The sequence below is a fragment of the Dama dama genome, chromosome 27 (genome assembly GCF_033118175.1).
Source record: "Dama dama isolate Ldn47 chromosome 27, ASM3311817v1, whole genome shotgun sequence".
Lineage (NCBI taxonomy): Eukaryota > Metazoa > Chordata > Mammalia > Artiodactyla > Cervidae > Dama > Dama dama.
The window spans coordinates 7,463,766-7,478,076 of record NC_083707.1 but is presented as its reverse complement, the minus strand read 5'-3'; the positions used below and the strand labels follow the sequence as shown (position 1 = coordinate 7,478,076).

The window sequence follows — 14,311 nt, the reverse complement described above, 5'->3', positions numbered from 1 at the left end:
CGCAGGTTTTTAAGATTTAAACTCAAACATCATCGGAAACTGCTGCCTCAGCTCCCTGGCTTCCTAAGATCTAACCCAAAGACAAACAGAATTCGTCATACCCCAGTTTAGTGGTGTGAAATGTCTTAAGTAAGGCTACGGTGCATATGCTGATACTGTGTTGTTGTGTTAGTCCCTAAATCCTGTCTGTCTCTGCGACCCCATGGATTGTAGCCCACCAGGCTCCTCTGTCCATGAGATTTTCCAGGCAAGAACACTGGAGTGGGTTGCCATTTCCTAATCCAGGGGATCTTCCCAACCCAGGGATCCAACCTCTTGCATTGCAAGCAGAGTCTTTAGCATCTGCGTCACCAGGGAAGCCCTGCATATGCTGATATAAGTAATCAGAAGATAATATGTAACTCTCCTGTTTCTGGATCAAAGTGAAGGAAAGGGAATCCAAGCAGTTTGAACAACTTATTAAGGCTCAAACTGCACGAAGGAAACACCATTCACAGAGCATGCGCTCTGCACCCTCCGACCCTCGGGAAGGCCGAGCAGCGAAGAGCGGAGACGCTTACGTTCTTGGAAGGACGTGAAGAGCATCTGGAAGCGGCTGTTACGGCTGCCCTCGTCGGCCCACATGCGGACGACCCCGAGGCCCGTGCGGAGCATCACGTCGTTGGCCACCGTGCTGCAGAACTTGGCTTTCAGGTCCTCCACCGAGCTGCTTCCGTCATACACTGCCACGAAGTTCCTCTTGCATTCGTTGGAATTCTGCATCTCATAGTCCAAGAACCGTAAGTAGATCTGTAAAACAACGAAGATGTGATAATTTCCCTGGAAAGAGGGAAGTAGCTCAGTAAGCACCGGCGCATCCGGTCTCTTTCTCAGTCTCACAAGACCAGCTTGATTGCACTCAATCTTATCATTTTGTCCCTGTGGGTGGTAGAAAGTAAAGACTTCTATCACGCAGATCAACTTGTGCTTAATACTTTTTTCAAATGCTATTAACCTTTCTTTTAGGTAGAAGTACCATTTCCCATCACTGAGTATTTTTACCCAGATAATCTTTATGTCTTCTCTTAACTTTTCTGGAATCAGTTATTAGTTTTCATACTCACTGCTTTATTTTAATCAGCATAAATGTGTTTTAAATATTGCTGATATATTCTTGTTAGAGTTCCATGACTTCAATTTACTTCCAAAAATGTGTGGAAATGCAACATTTGTACTAATAGCAAACAAAACCAGAAATGGCATCAAAAGATAGTCTCTGCTTTTACTTTGCTTAAATTATTTCCCATAACCACACTGCTTAATTTTTAAGATAGAGTATATATTTTTAAAATACAGCTAAATCTGTGGTCATTCTAACCATAATATAGAGTCAAGCCATTTAGTTAAGTCCATGTAAATAAAAATTAAATTAACACTTACTGGGTAAAATGGACTGTACAACCTACTTTAGAGATTATTGTTAAATGCTCCCCCAAACTCTATAAAGCGGCACATTTATTATTATATTCAGGAAATGCAGACTTGGATGATATAAATTGCAAAGTAGACACAGGGTCCCTCAAGCCAGTCTGTAGTTCTTTCACCATAATACACTGCTTCAGACATATTGTTTTAAGAGCAACAGATATTACATGACTCTCTATGAATGTGTATTAAAAACTGAAAGCAATTAATTCAACCAATAATAAATATATATAATGGACTACTACCCAGCCATAAAAAAGAATGAAATCCTGCCATTTGAAGCAACATGGATGGACCCCAAAGGTATCATGCTGTATGAAGTTAGGTGGAGAAAGACAAACATTATTTCATACATATGTGGAATCTAAAAACCAAACCAAACACAGTTTAAAAAAATCAATCTGTTAGATAGAAAAAAACAAGATAAAACCAGAATAGTTGTTACCAAAGGGGAAGTGAGTTGAGGGTGAGCAAAATAGGTAAAGGGGGTCAACCATATGGTGATGGATGGTAACTCGTCTTGGGGTGGTGATGACCTTGCAGAGTATGTAGGTGGTGAATTATAGTGCTCTATGCAAGGAGATCCAACCAGTCCATCCTAAAGGAGATCAGTCCTGGGTGTTCACTGGAAGGACTGATGCTGAAGCTGAAACTTCAGTACTTCAGCCACCTCATGTGAAGAGTCGACTCATTGGAAAAGACCCTGATGCTGGGAGGGATTGAGGGAAGGAGGAGAAGGGGACGACAAAGGATGAGATGGCTGGATGGCATCACCGACTTGATGGGCATGAGTTTGAGTAAACTCCGGGAGTTGGTGATGGACAGGGAGGCCTGGCGTGCTGCAATTCATGGGGTCGCAAAGAGTCGGACATGACTGAGCGACCGAACTGAACTGAACTGATGCATGTAACTTATGTAACAATAATATTTAAAAATGACTTCTTCCATTCTCCAACCACAGGGGCATTATTCTCCCTTTGTGTTACAATATTATTTTGGACATATTTTAAGCTTTAGTTACAGGTCATATGTAACTTTTGTTGAACTGTGTGCTCCTAAAAAGCTGGGACACTGGTGTACTTATTTTATTTTCAGTGTTTGACCATGTGTTATGTATGTTAAGCACTCACCATAAAATTTAATGGATGTACATTTAATGACTAAAATTTTGTTTTCTTTATTGACTTCATTTTTTTCAGCATCCATCACATATCTCTTGGGCACCTACTTATACACCAGATTTTGAGTGCTATAAATCATGATAATTGTATATATAGAATAAATGACAGTTTATTATTTGTAGTAGAAAATGGTATGCAATAATTCTCAAGACAAGTTATTTATAATATAACTCTAAATTATGACATAAAAGCATATATGTAGTATGATGCAGACTTATAAGGAATTGACTGAGTAAAATGTGAATCTTAAGTCAGGAAATCTTCATATAGTTCTCAGGAGGAAGAACAAAACAGAAAAATAGGGAGAAATAGGCAAAATTGAGACACAATGGGAAAGCACCATAGTTTTATTATGCTTTGTATGGTGAGAAGGTTTTCATGTATATCGATCTGTAAAATTTCAGTTGGAAACTATACCAAAATTCCCAAATACTTTAATACTGATTTTAAATTAACTGACGTTTTTGTTGTTGTTTAGTTGCTCAGTCATGTCCAACTCTCTGCAAGCCCATGGACTGTAGCCCACCAGGCTCCTCTGTCCTTGGGATTTCCCAGGCAAGAATGCTGGAGTCATTCCCTTCTCCAGGAGATCTTCCTGACCCAGGGACCGAGCCTGTGTCTCCTGAACTGGCAGGAGGATTCTTTACCACTGAGCCACCATTACTCAGCCTTATAAAACCTATAGCCTAAGAAAACCTCCTGTTTATCATTACCAGATTATTGCTTTGTTTTATTCTTTCAAAAGTTCAAATATTACTCATGTAATATTTTAGATCTTAGATCTACTCTCTATCTTATCTTAGATCTACTCTTCCCAACCAAATATTGCATTTCAGAAAATTACCCAGACAATTCTATCGTTCATCCTAAGAAGGTATATCTGAAAATGTTAAACCTTTCAAGTTTCTACTAAGTAGTTTGCTTTTCAAATTTTCACATGGATTTGTACAAAGGAATTGTATCTGTCATTCAGATGATCTCAAAGGAATTGTATGTGTCATTCAGATGATCTTTGCCAGAAGTGAAGGAGACAAAATAGCTTACTTAAGGAAAATAAATCAATATGAGAGCCTTAAACAGGATTAAAATCCCAAACTCTTATTTTAAAGATCTTTTCATTAGGCCCATCCTGATTAAAAGTAAACAAATTGAAAACTGTATAAAAATATAAATAACTGTAAACTCTATGTATTCTTGGAAAGTAGAAGAACTTAAATGCAACAAAAATCAAATATATATTTATATTCTCAAGTAGTACACAATGATTCCAACATATTTAATTAGCCCTCAAAGTAATATACAGTTAGAATTGTAAACACACATAGTTCCTAACAGGAGAAGACACTCAGCAAAGTAGCAGAAAATCCCTCCCTCCAGCGTCCTTGCAAAGTTACAAGAAACAAACACGATGCCCACAGAAAGAAAAATAACTAGAGGGATTGTTCAACTAATTCAAGAAAAAAGATTTTTGATTATGTAATATTTTCAGGTTGATTCAGGGGTGAATATGTCTGGACAATTATTTCAGGTTTCTTTCTGACTCTGAATAAAGAAACACAACTTAAAATGCTAACTTTTTGCATCATATACTGACAATAACTCAACACTGTGCAAAGGCATTATCTCACTCAAATCTCTCCAACAGCGATGCACACTATTATCACAACTATTTTAAAATAACATGATGTTTGAAAAAGCAAAGTGATGTTCTTAAAGCAACACAGGACCTTTAAGTAATAGATCAATATTCAACTCAGTTCTGCCTGACACTTTTCTCCTTGGTATCAAACTTTGCAGACTCAGATAAATTTTTTGAAAATTTTCAGACTGACAGTCCAGAAAGAAAGTTATAGTCCTAAACAAGAATAAACTAGAACAAAATTGACAAGTAAGCAAGCAAAACAAACCCATTTCTATTTTTCTAAAGGGACTAAGAAACATACCGATGGCTGACATATTAATGAAATTTACAGAAAATAAATGTGTCCCTCTGAAATAAATGGCTGTTTTAAATTTTCTTCAAAAATAAGATTATCTTATGAAAGAACATTGATATAGTTAAAAAGGTGATTTGCATATTTGGCCCTTATTTTTTCATTTGACATTTTCCATGGGAGGTGAATGGTGTGCACTCTTACAAGAACCAGCATGGCTGAAGTGGAAGAACCTTCTATATTTAAAGACCATTCTTATTAGAGCTATTTCAAATCCTAAAAGATGATACTGTGAAAGTACTGCACTCAATATGCCAGGAAATTTGAAAAACTCAGTAGTGGTCACAGGACTGGAAAAGGTCCGTTTTCATTCCAATCCTAAAGAAAAGCAATGCCAAAGAATGCTCAGACTACCACACAATTGCACTCATCTCACACGCTAGTAAAGTAATGCTCAAAATTCTCCAAGCCAGGCTTCAACAGAATGTGAACCGTGAACTTCCAGATGTTCAAGCTGGATTTAGAAAAGGCAGAGGAACCAGAGATCAAATTGCCAACATCTACTGGATCATCAAAAAAGGAAGAGAGTTTCAGAAAAACATCTACTTCTGCTTTATTGACTATGCCAAAGTCTTTGACTGTGTGGATCACAATAAACTGTGGAAAATTCTTCAAGATATGGGAATACCAGACCACCTAACCTGCCTTCTGAGAAATCTGTATGCAGGTCAAGTAGGAACAGAACTGGACATGGAACAACAGACTGGTTCCAAATAGGGAAAGGAGTACGTCAAGGCTGCATACTGTCACCCTGCTTATTTAACTTATATGCAGAGTACATCATGAGAAACGCTGGGCTGGAGGAAGCACAAGCTGGAATCAAGATTGCCAGGAGAAATATCAGTAGCCTCAGATATGCAAATGACACCACCCTATGGCAGAAAGTGAAGAACTAAAGAGTCTCTAGATGAAAGTGAAAGAGGAGAGTGAAAAAGTTGGCTTAAAACTCAACATTCAGAAAACTAAGATCATGGCATCTGGTCCCATCACTTCATGGCAAATAGATGGGGAAACAATGGAAACAGTGAGAAACTTTTTTTTTTTGGCTCCAAAATCACTGCAGATGATGACTGCATCCATGAAATTAAAAGACGCCTGCTCCTTGCAAGAAGAGTTATGAGTAACCTAGACAACATATTAAGAAGCAGAGACGTTACTTTGTCAACAAAGGTCTGTCTAGTCAAAGCTTTGGTTTTTCCAGTAGTCATGTATGGATATGACAGCTGGACTATAAAGAAAGCTGAGCACGGAAGAATGGATGCTTTTGAACTGTGGTATTGGAGAAGACTCTTGAGAGTCCCTTGGATTGCAGGGAGATCCAACCAGTCCATCCTAAAGGAAATCAGTCCTGATATTCATTGAAAGGACTGATGCTGAAGCTGAAACTCCAATACTTTGGCCACCTGATGTGAAGAAATGACTCACTAGAAAAGACCCCGATGCTGGGAAAGATTGAAGGCAGGAAGAGAAGGGGGCAACAGAGGATGAGATGGTTGGATGGCATGACTGACTCAATGGACATGAATTTGAGTAAACTCTGGGAGTTGGTGATGGACAGGGAGGCCTGGTGTGCTGCAGTCCATGGGGTTGCAAAGAGTCAGACATGACTGAGCAACTGATCTAAACTTATTAGAATACTTTTTTTAACAATTACTGGATATTATATAGTCACTGGATATTATATATTCACTTTTGAAGCATTCAATCATTTTAAAACTTTTAAAAGTAGTTTTAAAAAATAAATAAAATATTCCAGTGATAATTAGCTTTACTGAGTACAGAGCTGTTACTGCACAAACCAAATCCATTAACCAGACCAGTGATCAAATTTTCCCACTCTAGATATAGTATATAGCATTAAAAAACCCTCCCTACATTAGGATTTAAATGATATTTTGTCAGCTTAAAGCTCATGTCATAATATTACTAAGGGGAAAAATGCCATGTGCCAGTGTTTTTACTTAAAGTCGAAAACTACAGAAAGCTTGCTTGTCTGCTGCAAAAAGAGAAAGTGATAAACAGAATCATATATAACTTCAGTAAAATAGTCAGATTACAATCTCGTCTCAGTGCATCATTTTGATGCATTCTTCTTTCTAATCAATCACAAAGAGTTTGAGCTGACAAAATGATTTATGGAAAAGGACGTGGGAGGCTTCAGAACATATAAGCAATTTCTAGTAATGTCTGTCTTCCAAGTCACACTAATAGGAGAGTAGAATCCCTTTTGCATATTTAAACCAAGGATATCTGGCTAACAATTTACTAAGTTAATTTACTTGCAAACATTTAATACCAATCATTCAACCTGCTTCCATCATCTGTCTCCCAGTGATGTGCGAAAAACAAACACTGTTTGGGGTCACTTTTAAGACTTGCCAGAACAGTTTTCTCCATGATAAATACAAATTAAATACACAACAGTCTGAGAAACACTGACCACAGTGTCAATATTACTTTACACTTTGACAGATAAAGCTACATTCTAAAAAGCGTGTTCCCAGGACTTCTCTGGCTGCTGGACTTGCAGGGCCTTCTAGTCTTAAGTAGTATAGCCCATGAATTTGGAGGAGAACAGTGTGCACTTTATTCAGAGGAGAAAACCAGAACATCATACTGTGTTCTGAAGTGTTGGAAAAACACACACTCCACACAACAAACCCGGATAAAACAACATTAACGTGATTTTCTGGCCTGCACAGACAAGCATCTCCGTAACTTTCCAAAATCTGATGCTACAAACTGAGATTTCATTTAAAAACAAAGTTGAACCATAACACTGTCATAGGTAGTTCTCTAGTCAGTTAAATTTTTCATGTTGTTTATCCAATTTTTATTTTCATTTTTGGAGATAATAAGGGCAGGCTCAGTCTTTAGAGTCCCTAATCTTACCACTGTCATCAATTTTTGCTGCTACCCTTTGCTTAGGCATTCATTTTCTCCTTGTTCCCATAACAAATCCCCACAAACTGAGCAGCTTTAAACAATGTTGTTATGTGGTTGTGCTCAGTCGTTCAGTCATGTCTGACTCTTCTTCGTGACCCCACGGATTATAACCTGCCAGGCTCCTCTGTCCATGGGATTCTCTAGGTAGGAATACTGGAGTGGATTACCATTTCCTTCTCCAGGGGATCTTCCCAACCCAGGGATCGAACCCACGTGTCTTGCATCTCCTGCATTGGCTGGTGGATTCTTTACCACCGCCCCCGCCCGGGAAGTCTGCTTTAAATAATGCCCATGTATTATCTCCAAGTTCTGTAGGTCAGAAGTTTGGTGAGCTGCATTGTGTTCTTTGCTAAGGTCACATGAGTCTGAAAACTCAACTTCACTATAAAATATTAATTTATTGTATTTGTCAATTTGTTCTTTTTTGTCTTAATATTATTCACAACATTTTGAATTAAGTAACATTTAAAAAATTATTTTGAAGCTTTAAATGATGGAGAGTTAATAAAAGTTATAGTTTTACTCTCCCCAAACCTTAATTATTAAATAAATAATCTTAAATTTATATACTTTTATAAGTCTTTTGACTTTTTAATTTTCCTATCTTAACAAATTTGTTGATTTCCCCAAACACTGTGGTTTTGTGACATCACACTGGATTGGGGGTCAAGAGAGAGACTTGCTTCAGTCCTTCTACTAACTAATCAAATATTTGAGCAGTTACTTATCATAGATTCATCAGGTTTTGGTCTTAAAAGGAGTTTAGTATTATCTATGCCAGAAAATAACTTGATGTTTTAATTATTATATAAAATCCCAGCCAAACTTTAGTTGGATTCCTCCCGTGAATTCTCTTTTGATCCTTGGACATCTCCATTATGAAAATAAAAACCAAAAACCTTCTTTATAATGAATATTTCTCTAGATCCAAGCATTTAAATAAATTGCAGTACTTAAAAAAACATGTGAATTAAGTCTTATCCTCTTAATTCTATTTCCTGACAGTTCTTCAAATGTTTATAGATTGTTACTATGTCCTTTCATATATATATATATATACATATATATATATATAATATAAAATATCAGTTTATTTTTCTCATGAGTGTTAATTGAATGATACATTTTTCCTGGCACTGGGGACCTACAGAGAAGGGCCTTCCCAGATGGCACTAGTGGTCAAGAACCCACCTGCTAATGCAGGTGGACGTAAGACACACAGGTCCCATCCCTGGGTCGGAAAGATGCCCTGGAGGAGGGCACAGCCACCCACTCCAGTGTTCTTGCCTGGAGAATCCCATGGACAGAGGAGCCTGGCGGGCTGCAGTCCATAGGGTTGCAGAGTTGGACACGACTGCAGTGACTTCACACACACACACACATGCACGAACCTAGAGAGAAATAAGCTCCAACCTTCAGGAAATTAACATTGTTACCATAATTGGCTCATCCAATATCCTTCTCTAGTGGTTCTTTACTGAACCAGACCCAGAACTAGACACCATTAATATGCTCCCATCTCACTTGCTCAAGAATCTATATGAAAGCCAAAGAGTTGCTTACAGAAGCATATTTCAACATCTCATTGTTAACCAGCTTCACTATCCTGACTCTGCTTATTCATCTGTTAGACGCACTTATCAGTAATTTCCAACTTTCTTTCAGGCTCTGATATTCCAATTTCTAAGAAATCTGGGTTAATCACATTCTAATTAAAGGCAATCATCTGTATTACAATTCTCAAACAAAGGTGATATCAGATAGTGTATTTTCTATTTATGAAAGGGCTGAGAAGCGACATACACTTGATGTAAATTTTAATGGAACCCCAGTAAGCTATTTAGCACTTTCAATGTGGCAATCACCAGCTATCATTCACATATTCACAGGAGCCATTTCAAGTTTAACTTGTGCTTTGATAGTCTGTTCTCCTAGGCTGCGAGGACGGACCTCCGTATAAATAGAAAGCCCAAGTAAAGCGTCATCTCCACTTCTTGCTTTTTTCGACAGTTATTCAAAGCCACTTCCTATTCCCTAACCTTTAATTTAACAGAGAAGGCCTGTCACAATAGAGTCATCTTTGTCCAGCTCTGCAGGCGGCTTCCTCCTTGGGTCACAGACTGCCAGATTCTGTAACAGGCAGGTATACCTGGCATTGTTCTGGGATTGTACAAAAGACGGTCTATTTACCAGCTGGAAGGAAACGGTGTGGGTTCGCACTTTCATTGACACCCTCTCTTTGACACTGTGGTGACAGAGATGCCAGTTATGACCATGAGGTGGGGCTCAGATACTTCCTGTTGAAAAAAAAATCTAAAATAGCTTTCACTCATAGAGTTGAAGGAAAATGAATAGCACATGTGAATCCACAAATTATGTAAGAACATAATAAACTGCAATCGAATTCCTGCATAATCTTTGTAGGAGGTGGGGTTTTATGTCACCAGTAGCCTTGGATTTTTTTAATGGAAGTAGTAACTATGTCTTTCTTCATAAATCATAATTTTAACAAAGTTAATTAACCTTTTAAAAGATTTGTTCTGATGCACAGAGACCTGTAGTGGTAAAGCTGGAAACTGGGCCACGGTCTGAATCTCCATCACCAGAAGTTTGGGGAAAATATGTCACACTTCCAAATGAGATGCAAACCCCAAAGACATATTCATGGGAAATCAAGAGAAGAAAGATAAAAATATTTCCTGAAATACCAATTCACTTGGAGATGAGTCTTATTTTTCCCTTATTTGGAATATCCAGTCACCAAATTCTTTCATATCTAGCTTGGAATGACAACTCTGTCCTTTCTAGACAAGGAAAATCTGTTTTTTTGAAAATACACACTCTGACCACATCACTTTGCTGTTTCACACTCTTGTATGTATCACTAAGCGGAGGGCATGGCAAGACACTCCAGTATTCTTGCCTGGAGAATCCCGTGGATGGAGGAGCCTGGCAGGCTACAGTCCGTGAGGTCTCAGAGTCAGATATGATGGAAGGGACTTAGCACACACACACGCACATGCATCACTAATGCACTCAGGATGAATCTGGGCTCTTGAAGGGCACTAACAGAATCCTTCAGCTTAACCATTCACCTCCAGAATCCTGCTTTCATGTGGTCACATGCAATTAATTCCTGAGAGGGGGGATCTCTTATGATCCCATGACCTTAAGGAAGCTATTTACTCTACCTAAGAGGGCAAGTCCCACCCTGTCTACCCAAGAGCATCATTTCTCATCAAAGCTCAGAAGACGCCTTGCAATCCAACTTGATAGTGCCTTTGATTCCCCTCACCAGGGGCAAGTGGTCTTCTCCCTCACTCTACCACATCTTATAAATACCTCAATGATCTTGTCTTATTTCATGGATTATTTTGATACATAGTTGTCTAAAAATCAAATTGGAAATGTGACAGCATAATTTTCATTTCTTCAGCATAGTCCTTGAGAGGTTATAGACACACTAGGTCAATTAATTAAATAACAAACTGTTCAACCTCAATAAATCGGCAACTCCAAATCTAATAAATCAGTAAAGCTTTATTGTAACTATATTCTACTTCTAAAGGATGACAATAAAGGGAGAATAAGCAAATAATCAACATGCTAAACCAGTGATTGCTACTGGTACAAAATTCTCATCCCAGCGTTTCTTAAGATGCATCCATAATAGAATGAATAGAGTTGTTCTAAACAAGTGTTTCCAAAACAGAGATCTGAGTCTGAATTTGGACCACAATGTTACACACCAGAAATACATGACTTTGTGAGCCCTGGACAATTTCTTTCACAGATTTTAAGTTAAAAAGCAAGCAAACTGCAGATACTGACAATACGGGCATAAGTTAATTAAACCATAGCTTGCTTACAACATTTCATTCCATTTTTTAGAGGTAGATTTACCCTAGAGTCTATTGTCCAGATTATCCAAGGATCTCTTAAGCATTCTTTCCATATTATTGTGACCTTGAAAGTTACATTAAACAGAGGAAAACACACTACATTTCAAAACAAAAATAAAATGATCTCTTATGATTGCACTCTGTAATGGACTGAGCATGTCTGGTTGGTTCAAAGCAATGCAATGCTGGAGACACTTTTCAAGTTGTCTGTCAAACCTGCATTCCACCTTGAGACTGACCTTGGATCGCGGGGGTGCTCGGATGTACCACTTGCAATCAACAGCCTCGCTAGCAGAAGCTTTGCCTTCCTTCATAATTTGTATAGACTCCACAATGCCTTCAGGGCCGCCCATCTCAAACTCACACACTAAATAACGAGATGCCAGACAAACATACAAAAATGGAACTTGAGTAATAAACCAAAAGTATATATCACAGCAGAAAACAAAGGTCTCTGAACAGTATTAAATATCTGTTTTACCAACCTGGTAATGGTTTCAAAACTCCAAGGTCCTTAAAGTCAGGATCTTAAAAATTGAGAAAAAGACAATTAGTCTTATTCTGTATTTATGACTTAAAATGATACTGAGTAAGATATCATTGAATTATTCAGGATTCTCCCTTATAACCCTATTAAGGGAAATTAAATGGTTAAATAAAAGCTGCATAATAATGTTAAGACTATAATGTTATTTATATAATATTACTACTACAAGATTTTTATCAATTAAAAGAGCCACTTCAAAAAACCTTACAATGTCATTCCTTCATCTAATCAAGTAAAAATCATATAAAGACAATGGTCTTTATAATCAGACAACAGTTGTTATTTTTTTTTTGCAAAATGAATCCATAGATAGGGCTTCCCAGGTGGTGCAGTGGTAAAGAATACGCCTGCCAATGCAGGTGACGCAGGAGACATGGGTTCGATCCCTAGGTTGGGATGACCCCCTGGAGGAGGAAATGAAAACCCACTCCAGTAGTCTTGCCTGGAGAATCCCCATGGACAGAGGAGCCTGGCAGGTTACGGTCCATGGAGCCACAAAAGAGTCTGACACCACTGAGCGACTAACCAACAACAAAATCCATAAGTAAGTCAAGGTTTGAGTAAACGTCCACCTATTCTAGATGCGACTGCTACGTGTGATTTAAAAGAGTCTTTAAACCGCTGAGACAGCATTGAAAGTGCAGCACCGTAAATCATGAAGCCCTCTCCTCCGGCTGACTGCACTGCGTTGCCCCTTCATCGTTGTGGTTTTGGCTGGGCCGTGCACTTTGCAGGATCTTACATCCCTGGACGGGGATTGAACCCAGACGCTCGGGAGTAAAAGTGAGGAGTCCTAACCACTGGACCACCAGGGAGTTCCCGATCCTGTTTTCCTCTTCATCCCATGCTAGTTTTCAAAGTGCTCCTCGGGATTCTGTCTACTCAACATCCAGTCTCCCCCCAGTCTTCTCAGTCTCCCCCAGTCCAGGGGTCTGTTCTTCCCTGCTCACTTAGGCGTTTTCCTGCTTGGTCACCCAGTTGTATCTGACTCTTTGTGACCCCATGGACTGCAGCCTGCCAGGCTCCTCTGTCCACGGGATTCTCCAGGTAAGAATACTGATGTGGGTTACCACTGCCTTCTCCAGGGGATCATCCTGACCCAGGTATTGAACTTGCGTCTCCTGCCTTGGCAGGTGGATTCTTCACCACTGAGCCACCTGGGAAGCCCCGTATGTGTTTTCAGGGAAGCCTGATTTATCATGAGCCTCTGCAGCATCTTAGTTGTTATAAACCACAAGTGGTAGTCTCGTTTCCATTTCCCGGAATTGATTCTGAAGTGAGTATGCAGCCAGGATCACGTACCACTGAACCTATTGGAGGGCTTCTGAGAATGTTTCATTTGATAACATGTAGAGACAAGGCGTATAGCTTTCCCAGCTCCGATTGTCGTCATGTTGGTGTTGGCCCCTCTGGGATCATGTGTGGTGGCAACATGATGTTGGCAGAGGCTAAAGAAAGAAAATGCTGACTCTTATGATGAGCAGAGACTTCCCAAGTGTCTTAGTGGTAAAAAAAAAAAAATCTGCCTGCATTGCAGGAGGTGTGGGTTTGATCCCTGGGTCAGGAAGATCCCCTGGAGAAGGAAATGGCAACCCACTCCAGTGTTCTTGACTAGAGAATTCCATGGACAGAGGAGTCTGGTGGGCTACAGTCCATGGGGTCACACAAGAGTCAGAAATGACTTAGTGACTAAACAACCACAACAAATGATGAGCAGAATGGAACCATGGAGAACTGTGAGTCCTTAAGGATATCACCGGGCATTGTATTCACCTTGTCTGGACCTGCAACTCTGAGCTTCTCACTTTTTGAAACAATACACGTCCTATAGTCTCAGTTACTTTGAATTGATTTTCTCTTATTTATGGGCAAAGGCATCAAAGGCTATGATTTATCTTGGAGACACATGGTATTCAATTTAAAAGATGATTGTGAAACTTAATTTGTCTTTGCTACTATGGTATTAGTGATAAATCAAAAGTCGTACAAAGTTAGAAATGTTTTGTAAGGCAACACTTAATAATGGTCTGGGGCTGAAATATTAACGGCTAGCACTCTTTCTGGATAGAATTAGTTCTGGGTATTAAGACCACGTGTGCATGTATGTCTGTGTGTATCTGAGGATGCTTCTTAGTGCATCTCTGGATGTGAATGCACAAGCCCATAACTGCAGACTGATGTCACTAGTTCTACAAAGTAAAGGAAATATTTAATTTTTTGTGGGTTTTTTAACTAGTAAATTGCACTGATCTGTTGAAGCTGAAAGGATTGTAGGAT

The 14,311-nt window shown here is 38.9% G+C and overlaps 1 protein-coding gene across 1 annotated transcript in view; it reads right to left on the bottom strand.

The window, feature by feature from the left end:
- Positions 1–14,311, bottom strand: part of NETO1 (neuropilin and tolloid like 1) — a 100,811-nt gene that overhangs the window by 30,608 nt on the left and 55,892 nt on the right. Inside the window, exons 5-7 of the mRNA XM_061130796.1 lie at positions 11,973–12,014; positions 11,727–11,854; positions 561–789 (exon numbers count right to left, since the gene is read on the bottom strand). Coding sequence (XP_060986779.1) covers positions 561–789; positions 11,727–11,854; positions 11,973–12,014 — 399 coding nt within the window. The remainder of the gene's footprint in view (positions 1–560; positions 790–11,726; positions 11,855–11,972; positions 12,015–14,311) is intronic.